The sequence below is a fragment of the Gadus morhua genome, chromosome 14, assembly GCF_902167405.1.
Source record: "Gadus morhua chromosome 14, gadMor3.0, whole genome shotgun sequence".
Taxonomy (NCBI): domain Eukaryota; kingdom Metazoa; phylum Chordata; class Actinopteri; order Gadiformes; family Gadidae; genus Gadus; species Gadus morhua.
This window is the reverse complement of record NC_044061.1, coordinates 27,327,999-27,347,787: the sequence shown is the minus strand read 5'-3', so window position 1 is coordinate 27,347,787 and position 19,789 is coordinate 27,327,999. Positions and strand designations below refer to the sequence as shown.

Here is a 19,789-nt window from a genome sequence, read left to right as displayed (position 1 = left end):
GGGGCACGAGATATCAACAAGAGAACTACTGGAAAGTAATATATACTGGAGCCAGGTACGAATAACTACCACGATGTATCGAAGTACGATCTGGCGACGACTGCAGGGAAACCAGGTGTATTTGAAGGGGAGTTGATGACCTGATGCAGACCAGGTGTGAGCTGTTAAGAGTGGCAAGCAAAGCACAGATACAGACAGGGGGTGTGGCCGACAAAGGTGGAGAACACCCCACACACCCCATGACCACAACTGTCGCCATGATAGGACCTCCCCGTCAACGGACGCCTCTTGGCGGCCTAGGCTTCTCAGGGGAAGCCCGATGAAAATCCTGAATTAGAGAGGGGTCGAGAAAATCCCTTTTGAGTCCCTGCGAAATCCAGCTCCTGGTGCTGAACAGAGGGAACAGAGATGTCTACCTCCTGAGCGGAGAACAAGGGCGGCTGATAGCCCGGGGAGCACTCGAAAGGTGACTTGCCAGTAGCTGCACTGGATATCAAGGCCAGTCCCAGCCCCTATTTCCAGATTTTCAACCCCTGCAGCAGGGTAAAGTTCCCCGTTTACCCTGAAGCAGTCTGGGTCCCAGCCCTGGAGTTCCCCAAGTCCCCCATTTCCCCTGAAGTAGTCCGGGTCCCAGCCCCGGAGTTCCCAGAGTTCCCTGTTTCCCCTGAAGCAGACCGGGTCCCAGCCTCGGAGTCCAGTCCCGAGTCCCCAATTAACGCTTCCTGGTCCCAAGCCCGCTCTCAAGCCCAGCAGTCTCGAGCCCACCGCCGCATTCCCCGTTACCGTCGTCGTCCACTCCGCCCTCCCAAGCAGTCCAGCCAGCATCCCGTCCGTCCACCTGAGGAGTCCAGCCGGCATCCAAGACGTCCTCCCGAGCAGCCCAGCCGGTCCATCCGTCATCCCAGCCGTCCACCCGAGTGGCCGAGCTAGAGGGTTTCCCTCCCCCGGACCCCCTACAACCCCCCTGTTTGGACTTATATTTTATTTAGGGACGTCTGGAAGCCATCCCATAGAGAGGGGTACTGCCATGGTTCTGGGTTTGTGTTTCATGTGTTGGTCTTTTATGTCGATTTTTTTGGCTTCAGTTTGGTTTCCCATGTCTTGCGATTCTGTGTCTCCGCCCCTCATCTGAGTCCCGCCTACTATCCTCGTCATTACCTTGTTCCCTGCCCACCTGAGTCTAGCTATTAGTTTGAGGTTGATTGTTGTCTTGCCCAATGTTCTACCTTGTTCCCTGCCCACCTGTGTCTTTTTAGTCATGTGTATTTAAGCCTTTGCCTTGGTTCAGTTCCTTGCTCAATCATTGTTTCTGTTGCCGCGTGCACCTTGTGTTTCATGTATCGAGAGCTTTGTGTGGCCAATTTGAGACCAGGGCCGACCTGGGATTGGGAGGGGACGTAGCAGGTCAGCAGGGGGTTGGTGGGAGGACTTGGCCCGAGCACACACAGACCGTGTGTCTGCGTCCATTGTTTGCCACCAAAAGTGCCGCTTCAGGAGGGACAGGGTGTGATTCACGCCAGGGTGACAGGCAAAGTGAGGCGGATGGCACCACAGCAGAACTTGGGAGAAAAAGGCGGTTCGGGGGGCCATTACCCGGATCCAGTTCTGAAGCTTGGGCCCTCCGGACAAGGGACTCAATCTTCCAGGGGACAGCCGCCACCTTGAGGGAGGCCGGAGAGAGGATGGTGTCAGAGGAGCCGGTGAGTTCCCCGAGAGAAACTGACGAGAGAGGGCATCTGGCCTGATGTTCCGGGATCCAGGACGGTAAGGGAGGATGAAGTTTAACCGCCCAAAAAACAGGGACCACCGGGCCTGGCGGGAGTTCAAGCGTTTTGCAGTCTGTAAGTAGGACAGATTCTTGTGGTCGGTCCAAACCACAAACGGCTGTTCCGCCTCCTCCAGCCAGTGCCTCTGTCATGCCAAATTTGTACCGGCTGCCAAATTTGTACCGGGCGCGTCATCCATACGTAATCCATTCCAAACCTGCCTGGCAGCAGATGATCGCGTCGTTCGTTGCCGGGCAGGTTTCAAAAAACATTCGCGCTCATGTTGCCAAAGACGAAATAACATAATACAGTTAACGAATCGCTAGATAACACTTGTTTTTACTTTATATTTGTATTGTATTTAATAGTTTAATCTAATTTAGCTAGTAAACTGAGTGTTTAAAGCGGGTTTCAAAAAACATTTGCGCTCATGTTGCCAAAGACTAACTAACATGATGCGGAAAACGGATCGCTAGATAACTCTTGTTTTTACTTTATTTTTGTATTGTATTTAATTGTTTAATCAAATTTAGTAAGTAAACTGAGTGTTTAAAGCAGGTCAAGGACGAAATAGCACAATACAGGTAACGGATCGCTAGATAGAAGGTTTGCAAATGTTCGTGAACCATTCACGTAATTCGACGCGATCGTCCGTTGCCAGGCAACGGACGACGCGATCATCTGTTGCCAGGCAGGTTTGGAATGGATTACGTATGGATGACGCGCCCGGTACAAATTTGGCAGCTGGTACAAATTTGGCATGACACCTCCACTCCTCCAATGCCAGCTTCACAGCAAGCAACTCTCTGTGGCCAATGTCGTAGTTGCGCTCAGCAGGTGATAGACGGCGAGAGAGGAAGGCACAGGGATGAATCTTCTCATCAGCAGGAGAACGCTGGGACAGAATGGCCCCTACTCCAGTGTCTGAGGCATCGACCTCCACGATGAACTGCCTGGAGGTCTCAGGTTGGATCAGAATAGGGGCGGATGAGAATAGTCTTTTGAGTCTAGAGAAGGCAACATCTGCCTCTGGTGTCCAGGCATATGGGAGTGCGGGAGAGGGGAGGCGATTGAGAGGGGCTGCAATCCTGCTGTAGTCGCGGATGAACCTCCGGTAAAAGTTTCTTACAGGATCCAGGGATGGTCCAGTCTGCCACCGCCCTGATCTTCTCTGGGCAGGTCCTCACTTGCCCGCTCTCAATGATGTAGCCGAGGAAGGAAACAGAGATTGCACTGAACTCGCATTTCTCAGCCTTTACATAGAGTATATTTTCCAGCAGCTGCTGGAGCACTTGCCGGGCATGCTGGACGTGGTCCTCCTTGTTACGCGAAAAAAATTAGGATGTCGTCTAAATAGACGAAGACAGAGCGGTTTAGGAAGTCACGGAGGACGTCGTAGACCAGGTTCTGGAACACAGCGGGGGCATTTGTTAGACCGGAGGGCATGACTCAGTGGCGCAAAAAGTGGGTATGCACTTTAAGCGGCGCATATAGTAATCCAAAAGTTAACAAATTAATAATCCAAAAAATAAATATCTGAATTGAGACTGAATCGTTCTACACAGTATTGCGATGCATCGAAGAATCGATTATTTTTCCCACCCCTATTGGTTACTGTACTCCAATAGTTCTAACAGAGTCTATTGTTTTGCATTTAAGCTTTTTGGTGAAGCTAGAGTTGCTGACACACGCCTTGTGGTGGGGTATAATAACTGGCAGTGTCTTTCAAAGATACTGAAGCACCATGAAAGAAGTGGTTCTTTCATCCACATAAATGCTTATCTGATGTGGAAAGAATTGGCATCCCGCTTATGCCTAGGTAAATCTATTGATAGCGAATTGCATAGAGCTTGTTGACTCGAGTGATCGACTGCATATTCTTCCTTGCAGAAAGAAACCTGCCACTGAGGGGGACAAAATGCACAGTTAGGAAATCCTACAAATGAAAATTTTCTGGGTATCCTTGATCTCATAGCACGGTATGATTTTACACTGACAGAGCATCTTAGAAAGGCTGCCTCTAAAGAAAACACCGGATATCTGTCCTGGTGCACTCAAAATGAATTTTTTGATTTAATTATCAGAGTGTGTTTTAGGTCAAATTTGTGCCCAGATCAAAGAGGGGGGGGGGGGGGGGGGGGGGGCGCCTGCTTTGTGTCTGCATACCCCCCAGAAAGTAGGCAGTTGCGCCCCTGGCATGAGTAAGCATTCAAAGTGGCCAAGGAGGATGTTAAAGGCACCACGCATACACACCAGGTGGTATGCGTCGCGTAGGTCCAGTTTTGAAAAGATAGTGGCACCCTGCAGAGGCTCGAATGCGGAACTGATGAGGGGCAAAGCATACTAGTTTCTAACTGCGATATTATTGCGACCATGGAAGTTGATAAAGGGGGCGAAGGGACTTATCTTTCTTGGTAACAAAAAAAAAAAAACAGCATCAACGGGAGAAGATATGCTGAGGTCTAATGAAGCCAGAAGAGAGCGAACCCTGAATATATTCCCCCACGGCCTCCCTTTCAGGACGGGAGAAGTTGTACAGGCGACTGCTGGGCCCCCTCTGCTTTGGACAGGGCGGATTGCAAGCTGCTCCAACTCACCACCTTGCCAGCTGACCGTCGTACTGGGGATTGTGACGCTTGAGCCAGGGTTGACCAAGGACCATGGAAGTCTGAGGGGACAGGATGACAAAAAACGAAAGAGTCACCGGTGGTTTCCCTCCTCATCGTCCTCATCGTCATCCGCTTATTCGGGGTCGGGTCGCGGGGGGAGCAGCTCAAGCAGGGGGCCCCAGACTTCCCTTTCCCGGGCCACATTGACCAGCTCTGACGGGGGGATCCCGAGGCGTTCCCAGGCCAGTGTTGAGATATAATCACTCCACCTAGTCCTGGGTCTTCCCCGAGGTCTCCTCCCCACTGGACGTGCCTGAAACACCTCCCAAGGGAGGCGCCCAGTGGGCATCCTTGCCAGATGCCCGAACCACCTCAGCTGACTCCTTTCTAAGTAAAGGAGCAGCGGCTCTAATCCGAGTTCCTCACGGATGGCTGAGCTTCTCACCCTATCCCTAAGGGAGACGCCAGCCACCCTTCTGAGAAAACTCATCTTGGCCGCTTGTACCCGCGATCTCGTCCTTTCGGTCATCACCCAACCCTCATGACCATAGGTGAGGATAGGAACGAAGATCGACCGGTAGATCGAGAGCTTTGCCTTGCGGCTCAGCTCTCTTTTCGTAACAACGGTGCGGTAAAGCAAACGCAATACCTCCCCCGCTGCTCCGATTCTCCGGCCAATCTCACGCTCCATAGTACCCTCACTCGCGAACAAGACCCCGAGGTACCTGAACTCCTTCACTTGGGCTAAGGACTCATTTCCTACCCGGAGTAAGCAATCCACCGGTTTCCTGCTAAGAGTCATGGCCTCAGATTTAGCGGTGCTGATCCTCATCCCAGCCGCTTCACACTCGGCCGCCAGCCGATCCAGTGAGTGCTGAAGGTCACAGGCCGATGATCCAATGAGGACCACATCATCTGCAAAAAGCAGTGACGAGATCCTCAGACCACCGAACTGCAACCCCTCCCCACCACGACTACGCCTCGATATCCTGTCCATGTATAACACAAACAGGATTGGTGACAAGGCGCAGCCCTGGCGGAGACCAGCACCCACCGAGAACGAAACTGACTGGCTGCCGAGGACGCGAACACAGCTCTCGCTTTGGGAGTACAGAGATTGGATGGCCCTGAGGAGAGACCCCCTTACCCCATACTCCCGCAGCACCTCCCACAGTTTCTCCCGGGGGACCCGGTCATACGCCTTCTCCAGATCCACAAAACACATGTAGACCGGATGGGCATACTCCCAGGCCCCCTCCAGGATCCTTGCGAGAGTGAAGAGCTGGTCCGTAGTTCCACGTCCGGGTCGAAAACCGCATTGTTCCTCCTCAATCTGAGGTTCGACGATCGGCCGAACCCTCCTTTCCAGCACCTTGGAGTAGACTTTACCAGGGAGGCTGAGAAGTGTGATACCCCGGTAATTGGCACACACTCTCTGGTCCCCCTTTTTGAACAGGGGAACCACCACCCCGGTTTGCCACTCCTTTGGCACTGTACCCGACTCCCACGCGATGTTGAATAGGCGTGTCAACCATGACAGCCCCTCAACACCCAGAGCCTTTAGCATTTCTGGCTGGATCTCATCAATCCCTGGGGCTTTGCCACTGCGGAGATGTTTGACTACCTCAGTGAACTCCACCAGGGAAATTGACGACGAAACACCATCAACCTCGAGCTCTTCCTCCAACATAGAGGGCGTGTTATTCGGATTCAGGAGTTCCTCAAAGTGTTCCTTCCAACGTCCGACGACCTCCTCAGTTGAGGTCAACAGAGTCCCATCCTTACTGTACACAGCTTGGATGGTTTCTCCGTTTCCCCCTCCTGAGGTGCCGGATAGTCTTCCAGAAACACTTTGGTGCCGACCGAAAGTCCTTCTCCATGGCCTCTCCGAACTTCTCCCACACCCGCTGCTTAGCCTCCGACACGGCAGCAGCTGCAGCCCTTCGAGCCTGTCGGTACCCTGCAACCGAGTCAGGAGTCCTCCAGGATATCATATCCCGGAAGGCCTCCTTCTTCAATCGGACGGCTTCCCTGACCACCGGTGTCCACCACGGTGTCCGAGGGTTACCGCCCCTTGAGGAGCCTAAGACCCTGAGGCCACAGCTAGCCACCGCAGCTTCAGCAATGGAGGCTTTGAACACCGCCCACTCCGGCTCAATGCCCCCAACCTCCATAGGAATGCCAGAAAAACTCTGCCGGAGGTGTGAGTTGAAGATACCTAGGACGGGGGCCTCCTCCAGACCTTCCCAATTCACCCGCACTACTCGTTTGGGCTTACCAGGTCTATCCGGAAATTTCCCCCATTCCCTGATCCAACTCACCACCAGATGGTGGTCGGTTGACAGTTCCGCCCCTCTCTTAACCCGAGTGTCCAAAACATGCGGCCTCAGATCAGATGTTACGATCACGAAATCGATCATCGATCTTCGGCCTAGGGTACTCTGGTACCAGGTACACTTATGAGCACCCTTATGTTCGAACATGGTGTTCGTTATGGATAATCCATGACTAGCACAGAAGTCCAATAACAAACGACCGCTCGGGTTTAGATCAGGGAGGCCGTTCCTCCCCACCACGCCTCTCCAGGTGTCTCCATCGTTGCCCACGTGGGCGTTGAAGTCTCCCAGCAGAACTACGGAGTCCCCTACTGGAGCCCCATACAGGACTCCATTCAGGGTCTCCAAGAAGGCCGAGTACTCTGAACTGCTGTTTGGTGCATACGCACAAACAACAGTCAGAGTTTTCCCCCCTACAACCCTTAGGCGCAGGGAGGCGACCCTCTCGTCTACCGGGGTAAACTCCAACACCGCGGCGCTCAGCCGGGGATTTATGAGTATCCCCACACCCGCCCGGCGCCTCACGCCCTCGGCAACTCCGGAGAAGAATAGAGTCCAACCCTTATCCAGGAGTACGGTACCGGTCACCGGTGGTTTCCCGAAACAATTAATTCCAGGGGCTTGGTTCGGTGAGTAATGCGGGCAAGGTGTTGCCGTCCAAGGCGTTTTCGTCTAACGGAGAGGGGAGCTGTTCCAACGCAATGCCAACTTGAGAAGCAAACCCAGAATCAATAAAGTTCTCATCAGCTCCAGAATCCACCATGGCGGACACAGAAAGGGGGTGGCCGAGGGACGGGAGAGTGGCATCCAGCAGATTGTGGGAACCGTTGGGGACTGGGAAGGACGAGGTGTGGCTCAACAGGGCCCCTACGTTCACTGCTGAGCCTCGTCTTTTGGCAGCGACGGGCAGGCGGAGATGAGATGTCCGGGCAGTGCACAATACAGACAAACTCTGGTCCTTATCCGTTGGAGGCCCTGTGCCTGAGTTAGACGGGTGCGCCCCAGCTGCATGGGCTCCTCTGCAGACGCTGCTCGTGACACAGGTGGGGAGACATTGAACGGCTAGCCCTTTCCCTACACCGCTCACGAAGGCGGTTATCCAGCCGGATGGAGAGGCAGATTACTTCCTCAAGGCCGTCTGCCTCATCCCTAGTAGCCAGCTCATCCTTATTTGGCTCATTAAGGCTGGAATGAAAAAGTCCTCGCAGTGACTGGTCGTTCTAGCCCGAGTTGACTGCTACAGCCCTAAACTCTACAGAAAATTCGGCTACACTGCGGGAGCCCTGTCGTCGGGACATAAGCCGCTTGGCGGCGTCCCCTCCCTCAACTGGGTGATCAAAAACCTTCCTCATCTCAGCAACAAAGAAATCAAGATTATCACATGCTGAGGATTTACTGTACCACAATGCTGATGCCCACGCTAGTGCATTACCCTTTAGTGAACCCAAATATAAGCAATTCTTGACCTATCGATTGGATAGGTAAGAGGTTGCTGATCGAAAACTAAGGAACACTGGATCAAAAACACCCTACACGTACCCATGTACCCAGCATAGTGCTCCGGAGCAGCAATGAAAGGTTCTCGGGCCTGTGGCAGCTCAGCTGGGGGAGTAGGGACAGGGGGTGGTACCGTTGCCGGCGACGAAGCCGTGGCGTGGGAGACCAGTAAGTCCAGCACGCCCATCTGCGTGACCCTGGTAGAGAGACCATTAAAAGCAGAAGCAGAAGTTCCCAGCGAGCAGAGCAATCTGGAGACGGAGGTGCATGGTGCTGCTGGAGTGAGCTGAGATGGTCTCTGAACGCTCCACCAGGGATGGAGAAATTTAAAGGATCGCCCACGCATTGGTTTCATAATAAGGCACAATGCCTGAGAAACATATGACGGTTATTGCTAACAGTAAATTTGTGTTACATTTATTCTGACATCAGAGCCAAATGGATAAATGAAAGAATACCTGCAATCTGTTCATCGTTGCATGATTATGAATAAGGTCAGTCTTGTAGAAATGTGAGGTGTTTCTGTAGTGAGAGTGGGAAAGGATACCAAAATGACACAACAGAAATAATAATCGTTATAAAGTGCATACTCCAAGCAGAATAGGCTTTCCTCACATCGACGTGTCAACACTTCGGCAGACATGCCAACACACACAAACAAAGAACCGCAGATGCAAAACCCCGGCAAGTTCCCCAATGTGCGCTCAAATGCAATAACATGTTTACATGTAATTTGCCCACACTCTGCTGAAACAGCTGGTTAGGACATCTTATTTGGAGCCACATCATGGGTGCAATTATGATGTCATAGTCACACAGTCAACGTTTATTGGAAGAATACATACTGTGTCAATATGAACTATGGCAATTTATTTATTTTAACCTCATACCTTATATTAATTTTCAATTGATCATTTATAGAATATTATTCAAAGTTTGGAAAAATATGGAACTGCCAATTATTTCCAAATATTAAACTGTGAGGTTCTCTGTTAAAACTGACATAATTTAAATAATATTTAAACTAAACATTCCATAATTATCTTGATGTAATGTGATCTCTCTCATAATAACTCCAACAATTAACAATATTACCATATCAGAATTGATTAGGAATGTTGAATTTGAATATTAGAGGGAGCTACAATATTCTTCTTATTAGATAATTCAACATAACTTTGAACCCCTACATCATCATTCTTTACTTTATCTTTGAAAATTACGAAAAGCAAAAATGGTCTGCATTATTCTTATGATTATAAGGCCAATTATTGCCATAATCACTTTCATATAAATTATTCTCTAAGTTGCATTAACAATGTATAGTTGTCATTGTTGTGTTCACTGGTAATACATAGATACCAGAGACTATTGTACACTATTGTGCATTTATTATTGTAAACCGTTTTAATTTAGATACTATATCGACAGGTGGTGTAGGAGCGTTTCCAACATGCGCAAAAACACGCGAGAAGAAGAAGCAGAAGGAGACGAGAGTTCCGTACTTCCGGTGCGTCTCCAGCGGGGAGGAGAGACCTCTGTAGTAATGGCGGACACGTGTGGACAGATACTGCTGGGGTCGGGACTCACGGTCCTCTCCCACCCGCTCATGTACATCAAGGTGTTGGTTCAGGTAGGGTCCGACGGCGGGACACCATGAAGGGGTTATTGTGGAGTCCGGGAGGTGTAGGGGAGAAGGTTGTGGAGATAACCTCCGAGCTGCTGACTGACAGCTCCGACCGTCGGGCTGAGATACATGAAATACAAATACAAAATTAATACATACAAATACAAATATAGTACACACAGATACAATTACAACACGCACAGATACACCGGGCCCAGCCGGAGAGGACGCGGGTTGGAGGGCGTCCCAGTGTGTCGTGAACTTTGTAAGGTTATTGCGTGAGTCTTAAGTAACGTCAAAGGTCAGAGCAGACACAGTCAACAGAGAGACGGACAGACGGGGCGCTGCACCTCCTGCATACTGTAATGATGTGTAGTGTTGCACTACTGTATGGTGCTAATGTGTTGTGTTATGGCAGTACTGTGTAGGACTATGTGGTATTATGGCAGTACTGTGTGGTATTATGGCAGTACTGTGTGGTATTATGGCAGTACTGTGGCAGTACTGTGTGGTATTATGGCAGTACTGTGTAGGACTGTGGTATTGTGGCAGTATTGTGTAGTATTATGTCAAAACTGTGTGGTGTTATGGCCCTACTGTGTAGTGTTATGACAGTACTGTGTGGTATTATGGCAGTACTATGTGGTGTTTATGGCAGTGCTCTGTGGTGTTATAGCAGTACTGTATTGTTTTTTAAACAATGTTGACACCTGTATACAAACAGAACAACCAAACTGTTAACGGAATACACGTGACCACTGATGACGATCTGCTCTGTGTGTCGAGTCCTAACGACTGACCTGTGTGTCCTGTGCAGGTCGGACATGAGCCTCTACCCCCAATACTTGGAAGAAACTTGTTTCGCAGGCAAGTGTACCAGCTGCCGGGACTGTTCGCTTACGGTAGGCGGCCCGCTGGTCACGTGTTACTGTGCGTGTGTGTCATTCCGTTATCTTTTAAAGAGTCTCTCTCTCTGTTTCAGCAAAGCACATCATAAAGATCGATGGCAAAGCCGGCCTGTTCAACGGGCTGCTGCCCCGGCTCTGTGCCAGCACTATCGGCACCGTGGTCCACGGCAACATACTGCAGGTGAGTCACTCTGTCCGTCCCATTAATATAACCTCAGCTCAGCCATCGATCTGCATTCAGGGTTGAGCTTGACCATCCTGATTTTGTCCTACTGCAGTATGATATCCTCTGAAGAGTTGTGTCGCCTATGTTTAATCTCTTGGTGCTTCGATGTGGTCATGTTGGGTACAGTTTGAGTTTATTTGGTTGTATAGTAGAAAGCAATCTTTAGGCAGGCGATGTCCTCTTTAAGGCATAAGACCGAGTGACTGAGTCTGTCCTCCCGTTATCTGGAGCAGTGGTGGGGGCTCCGCACTCTGCCACCACTCGCACATAAAATGTCTGGATGGAGAATCCACCAAATGTACATATATTCAAAGCCTGTATATTTAAATATGCTGTGTAGAATGTGTTTGAATTCAATGCTTGACAGAGCTTGTATTTGAGTCAGGCCTTTTTATTTAGCAGCTTTACAAAAAAAAGGTGACAATGCTTGAAGGAAAGGATGCTTAACAACATGCGTATACATACAGGCTAAAACCAAGGGGAGCCTAGGGGAGCATTAAAATAGTGACAGGGGCAGTATATAAACTCAGTACGGAGAACAAGGGGAGAAAAGTCAATCCAGGTGATGTCTATTAAAAGTAAAAATATTTTATCTTTTCCAGAAATGCCATGAACGAGGTCAATTTGAGGTAAGTTAATGACTTGATGGTTATTCAATTATTATGTATTGTAGACTCAACATCAAGTCAAAATGGTTGAACTTACCAAGTAGCTCACTGGGGAAAAGGCTGGTGTTGTGCTATGATGAGATTGGACCCCAGGTTGTGTTGATCAGTGGGTGGGTGTGTTGATCAGAAGGTGTGGGTGTGTTGATCTGAAGTTGTGGTTGCCTTAATCTGAGGGTGTGTGTGCTCTTCTCTCTGCCAGGTGCTGGGGGGCTGTCAGAAGGCTGAGGGGGGGTCCCTACAACACGTCCTCAACGAGGTAACGAACACAGAGGCTCACCTCACCCCCGTAGACGTAGGGGTTAACGAGGGCTGGAGTTTTCTATGTTTAGTATTTTCCATGGAAATTGAAATAGACAAACGGCTCAAATTGATTAAAGATCTGTGTCGATCAGTGATTGAAACCTCGGTGCACCGTTTTGAAAGTAGCAGTCACTTAAATGCTCACCATATCCTGCAGTTTCAGTAATGCCTGAGTGGTCTTATAGCAGTATAATGTTTATTTCTGTCCCTAACAGACAACAAAAGAGATGGTTGCCCGCTCCTGTGCCACAGTAGTCACACACCCCCTGCACGGTAAAGATAACCCTACTGGAACCTTCTGAGCGTTATACTGGAACCTTCTGAGCGTTATACTGGAACCTTCTGAGCGTTATACTGGAACCTTCTGAGCATTAGGGCATGCCTTCTGAATATTAGGGCTAACCTTCTGAGCATTAGGGCTGGCCTTCTTAAGCTAACCTTATGGACATTCGAGCTAACCTTCTGAAGCTTACCTTCTAAAAACTAGGGCTAACCTTTTTCTCTCTGTTCTTTTCCGCAGTGATCACTTTGCGATGCATGGTCCAATTTATTGGGCGGGAAACTAAATATAGGTACGTGTAACAACTCCTCATGAGGAGGGATGGGGGCGCAGAAGGTTGAACATGTCCTCTCCAACATGTCCTCTCCAACATGTCCTCTCTAACATGTCTTCCCTGTGGTCCTCAGCGGTGTCTTTGACTCCGTCGTCACCATTTATAAAGAGGAGGGCGTGCTGGGATTCTTTGCGTGAGTTCCCATGTTTAATATTTGATGTATGAACCTGCCCCATGTCACTCTCCAATCGGCTGTGTTTGGTTGTTGAACAGTTTCAGACTACTGGCTTTAGATGTTTTTTTTTGGTTGACCGTGAGCCTTCTCTGTGTCAGTGGGCTGATTCCTCGTCTGCTGGGGGACATCCTGTCTCTGTGGATCTGTAACCTGCTGGCTCACTTCATCAACACGTACGCCATCGACGATACGGTATGCCTTTTCTCCTCCGCAGAGGTTAGAGTTACATACTGTTAGAGAAGTTCAATAAAGTTAAGGTTCCTCTTCTGTCCTCCGCAGATGAGTCACACAGGAGAAATCAAGAACTGTTCCCAGGCCGTGACCGGGGTATGTTTCCATCGTCTTGAAAAACAACAATAGCTGTGATGAATTGCCTCATTAAGTGGTCATGTTTTGCAACTTATCGTGCAACTTGGGCTGTCTTGCAGTTCTTTGCCAGTATGCTCACCTACCCGTTCGTGCTGGTGTCCAACCTCATGGCGGTCAACAACTGCGGGTAAGCTGTAGCAAATGAAGACCTAGAAACACATGAGTCCATACTGGACGGCCCTAGTGACTGCTAACCTCTGTCTCCTCTTCAAGGCTGGCTGGTGGCCTGCCTCCCTACGCCTCCGTCTGCCCCACCTGGGTGGACTGCTGGAGACATCTAAGCAGAGAGGTAACACATACACACACACCCCCCCTCTGTGGACAGTGTGTAACGTAGATGTATATTAAAGAAACACAGACTGAGTTTAATATACGTCTTTGTTGGATGACCTTTACATAACAGCATTTCCATGTTGGTGCAGCCTTTGTGTTTATAAACATGAACCCTGACGTGGTCACGGTATGTTCTGGGTTCGTCGTGTTCGGGTATTTTTGGTGTAACTGTCCTTCTCCTCTCCTCTCCCCAGGGCAACATGAGCAGAGGGAACAGTCTATTTTTCCGGAAGCTTCCTGCAGGAAAGACGTATGCCATTGACCAAAAGAGATTTTTTTAAGTCTAGAAGGATCTGATCAGGTAGACTCTAATTGTATTGATATAAAATAACTGATAACGTATTCCTGAGCTGGGGTTGAATTGAGGGCAACCAATATTTCGAAGCACTTGTCGAAGTTGATTTATTATTATTTGTGTTAATGTCTGCCATTATGGAATTAACAATGTTGCATTCGTTTACATCAAGGTCTGCTGCATCTTTCTATTATTTTCCATAGAGAATAACCTAATTTAAAACCTAAACGGCACTAAATGTTAAAAGCTGCCAGGCGTTTCTCCTACAGCGTGTGCTCTCACTGACTGGTCAATACGTGTCTCCTCCCCAATGATTGGTGATCGGTCTTCCCTTTACGATGTTTAACGTGACCTTCCACCGAGATGTGATGGTTCTTCTGCTTTGGTTTGCATAAAGCAATGTCTAATTCTGCATGTGTTAGTGTGTAACATTGGATAGGCGGAGACCTCCTGTGGTCATGTACACACTTTTGTCATCCCTGAAACACCACTGTTTGGCCCCTGGCTGTGAAGTTAATGCTAAAGGTTCTGTGGATGTTCAAATAAAGGGGGCTCCTCACAGGAGAGGAGGATGGATGACCATATCTCCTGGCCTTCTCACAGTAGTTGAATGCTTGTATGAACTTATTCAGAATGAGCAAAATAAAAATACAAAATTATGCTTTTTTAAAAATGTCTTCCGTTTTATTAGTAATTTTTTTCCTGTGTTCGATGACATTCAATGTGGAAGCATTCTGATGTGAATCAGAAACTGCCTCATTGCTATACGGTACCAAGAAAATCTGAGGTTAAAGAAACTTGTGGCCCTTGGCTTCAACAGAGCAGATCTTCTCAGAGTATTTGACTGAAAGCTGACATCTAACACACATCACACTGAAATCAGATATCTACCCCAAAAGCACCCTTTATCTGATTATACTACACCACACACGGCGGGACTTGCTTCAGGATCCTTGTCATTTGACAAATTATAATGCTATACGTATTTACATTAAAATATATTTTAAAAAAAAAGCCATGTTCCATCATTTCTCCAGACAAGATCAGCATAGAGGGGGGTAGTGCTAATGAGACCCGCGTTCCTTCAGCAGTCACATGACTAAGGGTCTAAGTTTCCGCGGGGGTCTTGTGCTCCGTGTGGATGTGTGCGGTCATCGCTTTCCGGTTGGGTAAGACGAGGCTGCACTGCACGCAGCGGTAGCGCCCCCTGGTGTGCTCCCACAGGATGCGGCTATTGCCAGGCGATCCTGTTGGATAAAGAACAGCAAGTAATCATTTTAATGCTCTTCAGCACCCAAACACTAAACCCGCATGGTTGGTTCACTCTAAGGTTTAGTGTTAGTAAAATACAAAACATTGCAGTTAACATTTCTGGCTGGCTTCAAATGGTGCAAAGTGGGGGTTTTCATGTTAGGGTCCACATCATCTGAACAGGTCACAGTTGGTAGTGTGATTAGTCATGACGCTGTGGTCACCTTGATTCTTCTTCCAAACTGCTGCAGAGGACGTGGGGGGCTGAGGCGGGGCTTGGACCTGGTGCTGGGCTTCAACCTGGCCCTGGTGCTGCGGCTGGCCTTGGAACTGGACCTGATGCTGCGACGGGGCTTGGAACTGGTGCTGGGGGTGGGCTTGGTACTGAGGCTGGTGCTCCGGTGGTGCTTGGAACTGGCCCTGGTGCTGAGATTGGAACTGACCCTGGCCCTGTGCTTGGGCTTGGAACTGGCCCTGGCCCTGGGCTTGGAACTGGCCCTGGCCCTGGGCTTGGAACTGGCCCTGGTACTGAGATTGGAGCTGGCCCTGTGCTTGGGCTTGGAACTGGCCCTGGTTTTCAGTCTGGCCATCAAACTGAAGCGGGTCAGCGGTCAGCATGTCACCATCATTACACGTCAAAGACGGCCGGCTGAAGTTCTGGAGCTGCTGGTAGGAAGGTGTCTCCTGAGAGTCCTTGAGAGGGCTCTGGTGTGAGGGGGGGGCGCTGGCCTGCTGGCTGTGAGAGGGGGCCTGCGTGTGGCCGGTCGCTGACTCTCCCTGGGGGGTCCCCTGCTCCTGGCTCCAGTCCTCCCCGGTGGCAGCGGGGTACCCTGTTGGGCCCTCGGGGGCCGGGGGGCCCTGCGTCTGCTCCGTCTTCAGCTTGGCCCGAGACACCTTGGAGCAGGTGTGCAGGTGCAGGAGCAGACCGCGGTGCGAGCGCAGTTTGGCACGGCAGCTCTCACACCTGCAGAGAGGAAAGGGTCAGTATCAGAGAGAGCTGAAGGGTGAGGATATAGATAATAGATCTGCAAGCATCTAGAGCCCGGGTAATAGACTCACAGGAAGAAGATATTTGGTTTGTGATGGTGCCTCATGTGCTGCATCAGTTGTTGCATGTCAGGAAAAGAGTCACTGCAGCCGATCGAGGAACAGAGCAGAATTTTACCTGGGTGGAGGAGAGGTGCGAGTACAGACGTCATGTGTCAGGGAGAGGGGAAATGTACAACATTCGACGGACAGCAACTCAACCAACGTGCATAGGAATCTATACTATCCCATTCCCACCTGGGATAGACTCAGCAGGAATCTCATGGTCTTTGATATGACTTTCGAGGGCCACCGTGTCCGTGAAAACGCGTTTGCACCCGTAGAGAGGACAGTGCAGCCGTCGGTTCCCTGGAAGATAAGTTCGGAATGAATACAATAGCTATACACCATTACAACTAGGAGAGGTTTCATGTGACGAACCTTCTGGATGGCGGGTCAGGGTTTGCGTGGACATCATCGCTGCAGAGTAGACACTGCTGCAGTATCCAAACCTTATCTTAGAAGAGCAACATGCAAACCAACAGCAGAGATACAAGGTAAAGTGTAAATAGACTGCGCACGCACCTCTACGATCCCGTCCTCCGGAAGCGGAAGCAGCCTCCGGCTTCAGTGTGCAGCAGCCATCCACGGTGGAAAGTTTAGGTAAATTCAGAAGATGCTCTTTATTCATCTCTATTAGGTAAACAGCGTTTGTAGTTTGTATGAGTGCATGCTAGTGATATCGCATGTCACTTTATATAATGCATAATATGATCATGATCTTTGAGGACAAGGGTTCATGTTGAATGATGCGGAGCTGCACTCTGCACAACAGTAACGCCATTTTCAATTGGAATAATTCCACTTCACCTGCGTCCAGGTTTAGTTTATTAAGTCTCCTGTAATGCACGGGGATGATGAGATATAAGACGGTCTTTGGGAACTCTCTGTGTGACCATGAGGTCTGCAGTAACCACGAGGGGTCCAGGTGGCAGAAAGCCGCTCATGTATTACGTCCTTCATGTTTCAATTGCTCTTGATTCCCGTTGGGACTTAAGTTATTATGTTTCTATAATTTTAACTGACCGTACCCCCAATACAGAACCACAACTGAAAATACTTTTGCATGTACAATCTTAATGTTCTGTATTCGATTTGAGTCTGGCTTTCCCTCCTTTTCACCCACAGAGTTTCTGATCGCACCTTAGCGCGATGGACCTAAGTGCTGAAGTTATCACGTCAAAATCAAACGTCCCTCCGTCCTGATAAGCCCTCCCGTGAGTCCACCAGTCCAGTGAGACACCGTCTTAACAGCTCTGGTAACCTGCACTAGAGATAGTATCAGTTAGCACCACGGTTCATCTCTGTAGGCCTCTTACACCATCTCCCAGCATTAGCATGTTAATGGTGGTGTGTTCTGGTCAATGTTTAGTAGTTTATCGTGAAATGAGTTGTCATTATGGAGACATTGTTGTGTGCCAAACCGCTACATCGTTTCTCATGCAAGACGTGACAAAACAAAGTATGGATTAACATTGGATACGGTTAGCATAAGATGAATAGATGATGAATGCAACTATAGATGAATGCAACTATTGAATACGAATTTAGTACCATTAGTATAACGCACTCATACAAGGTGAGCTTTCAGTAGGCTTGTCGGACCCCACTTTAATTGTTGCTGGCTGGTCTGAGATTGCGCTCTTGGACATTTCTTTCTTTATGTAGTTATAGTAATAATAACCCTCATCACCTCCTCCAGTATTGCAACTGTCCCTCTTCATGTACATATGCAATACTTCTACTAAATTCTGCTACGTGGAATTTATAAGCTGAAAGACATTCTGAAGTAACGATGAGAAACTTTTCTGTTCTTGTTAATTGTGCAGGTTGGGTCAGTTCACCTTCCTGCTCAGAGATCTCAGCTCAGGAGCGATCCTCCCAGGTGAGTGATGACTCAGGGCTCACCTGGCCCGGGCGGCGACAGGTCTGTCTCATTCTCCATCAGTCTGTTTATAACGTTATCAAGAGTTAAGAGGAGGCAGACATTCTGTGCTCATATACAAATGTATTTCACAAACTCTCAGAGATGGAACTGGGCTTGGTGGGGGGGGGGGGTTAAAAGTTGGAGCCTCCGTTGACTCCTTACCTTTGACCCTGTTCAGGCGTGGCCTCCTAGCTGAACAGACACCATGTGTGACCGCCTCTCTGCCGGCGGAGGCCGCGAGCCGCGGATCCGCGGGGGCGTGGTCAAGGTGCCGGGCGACCTGGAGCTGAGCGACTCTGACCCCGAGGACCCGGGGGCCGGCCCCCCACTGGACGCCGAGGTCAGGGAGCTGAACTCCTCCAGCGAGGAGGAGGAGGAGGAGGAGGAGGAGGTGGCGACGGTGCGCTGCGGCCGCCCGCTGCCCGCCGCACCGCTCAGCAACTTCAGCCTGAAGGGCGGCAACAGCAGCTTCTCCTTCCGCAGCCGCAACATCTTCGACTGCCTGGACACCGTCGCCAAGGAGACCTCCTCGCCGGGCAAGGACGGCGTCGCTATGGAGACCGCTTCCCCGCCGGGCAAGGACGGCGTCGCTATGGAGACCGCCTCCCCGCCGGGCAAGGACGGCGTCGCTATGGTGACGTCCCCCAAGCCGGGGCAGGACGGCGCCGTCGACGGGGTCTTCGTGAGGCCCTCGCCTCCGCCGCCACTTGGCTGCGGGAAGAAGACCGGCGGGCCGCAGGCGGGGCGGAAGCGCCACGTTACCGAGGGCCCCGGGGACCCGGTCCAGGTCCCGGCCCGCAGAGGGGCCCCGGACTACCTGCTGCACCCGGAGCGCTGGACACGCTACAGCCTGGAGGAGGTGGCGGAGACCAGCGACAGCCGCAACCGAAGCGTGGCGCTGCAGTACCTCCTCAGCCTGCAGCAGAGCCAGGAGCCGGCCCCGGGGCCCGAGGGGGCCTGCTTCGTCCCCCCCGACCCGTCCTGCGCCCCGGCCCCCGAGGGCAGCGTGGGGCCCTCCCCCCACAGGATCATCTTCTCCAGGCCCGGCCGGGGCCCCGGGAGGGAGGAGCGGGGGGACGAGGGGAGAGCGGCCCCAGACGGGGGGGGAAGGAGGGGAGGTCTGAGCCACCTGCAGGAGGAGGAGGAGGAGGAGGACCTGGACTGCAGCACGGCCGCAGTGCCTCCCAAGGTGGAGCAGAGGAAGAGGAAGATGGGGCCTGGGAGAGGAGGCGGAGGGCTGATGGAGGAGGAGGAGGAGGAGGAGAAGAGCGAACCAGAAGTCGCGCCAGAGTTCGCCTCCTTCAGGAAGGCTCACCGCAAGAACTACAGGAAGACGTCGGAGCAGGAGGATGAATGAGGGACTGCTGACCGGACCCCCGGGGAGTCTCTCCTGGTCTCTCTCTACTGAGGGGGGCTCTGTCACCCAGCACACCCCCTGAGAATACCACTTAATGGTTGGGCTGTATATCTTTCTGCTGATTGGGGTGTATCGCTGTACAGAAGTTTTTTTATAATAAAAATGCTTTTTGCAAGCTAAGCTGACACAATTAGATTTTTCTTTTAAGTTATTTTGATTTCACCCCAGAAATACTTTACATAATTGTTCAAATGTTGAATTGCAATTTTTAAGATTAAGAATCATGGATCTGATTTCAAGCTGTACTTAAACTGCCCTGTTGCATTATATTTTTTTATAAAGAAAACTAAAGACATCATTTAACAATTAGCTTTAATTAAAAATTGAACTTCAGACATTTGAAAAGTGAATTGATTACATTTTAGCAATATGAAAAAGCATCTGC

General features: G+C 50.3%; 3 protein-coding genes across 8 annotated transcripts; 2 read left to right on the top strand and 1 right to left on the bottom strand.

Annotated features, from left to right (window-relative positions):
• The first annotated feature begins 9,676 nt into the window (after nucleotides 1-9,676).
• On the top strand, nucleotides 9,677-14,396 carry mtch2 (mitochondrial carrier homolog 2). The gene is made up of 13 exons (XM_030376991.1): nucleotides 9,677-9,841; nucleotides 10,653-10,737; nucleotides 10,818-10,924; nucleotides 11,572-11,598; nucleotides 11,837-11,893; nucleotides 12,153-12,210; nucleotides 12,458-12,509; nucleotides 12,625-12,684; nucleotides 12,825-12,918; nucleotides 13,006-13,053; nucleotides 13,155-13,222; nucleotides 13,309-13,384; nucleotides 13,623-14,396. The coding sequence occupies exons 1-13, from the start codon at nucleotides 9,755-9,757 to the stop codon at nucleotides 13,707-13,709; spliced, it is 906 nt and encodes a 301-aa protein (XP_030232851.1). The 5' UTR covers nucleotides 9,677-9,754; the 3' UTR covers nucleotides 13,710-14,396.
• On the bottom strand, nucleotides 14,380-16,572 carry znf414 (zinc finger protein 414). The gene is made up of 5 exons (XM_030376984.1): nucleotides 16,442-16,572; nucleotides 16,259-16,369; nucleotides 16,034-16,139; nucleotides 15,199-15,938; nucleotides 14,380-14,970 (listed from the first exon to the last, which is right to left on the bottom strand). The coding sequence occupies exons 1-5, from the start codon at nucleotides 16,476-16,478 to the stop codon at nucleotides 14,831-14,833; spliced, it is 1,134 nt and encodes a 377-aa protein (XP_030232844.1). The 5' UTR covers nucleotides 16,479-16,572; the 3' UTR covers nucleotides 14,380-14,830.
• tssc4 (tumor suppressing subtransferable candidate 4) lies at nucleotides 16,551-19,737 on the top strand. 6 transcript variants are annotated; one of them, XM_030376988.1, is made up of 4 exons: nucleotides 16,551-16,663; nucleotides 17,189-17,277; nucleotides 17,890-17,945; nucleotides 18,166-19,737. In XM_030376988.1, exon 4 carries the CDS (start codon nucleotides 18,193-18,195, stop codon nucleotides 19,342-19,344), a length of 1,152 nt encoding a protein of 383 aa, XP_030232848.1. In that variant the 5' UTR covers nucleotides 16,551-16,663; nucleotides 17,189-17,277; nucleotides 17,890-17,945; nucleotides 18,166-18,192; the 3' UTR covers nucleotides 19,345-19,737. The 6 variants fall into 6 exon arrangements, with proteins under 6 accessions (XP_030232848.1, XP_030232850.1, XP_030232847.1 ...); XM_030376990.1 differs by having other exon boundaries at nucleotides 17,189-17,294; XM_030376987.1 differs by having other exon boundaries at nucleotides 17,189-17,319.
• Nucleotides 19,738-19,789: the final 52 nt, after the last annotated feature.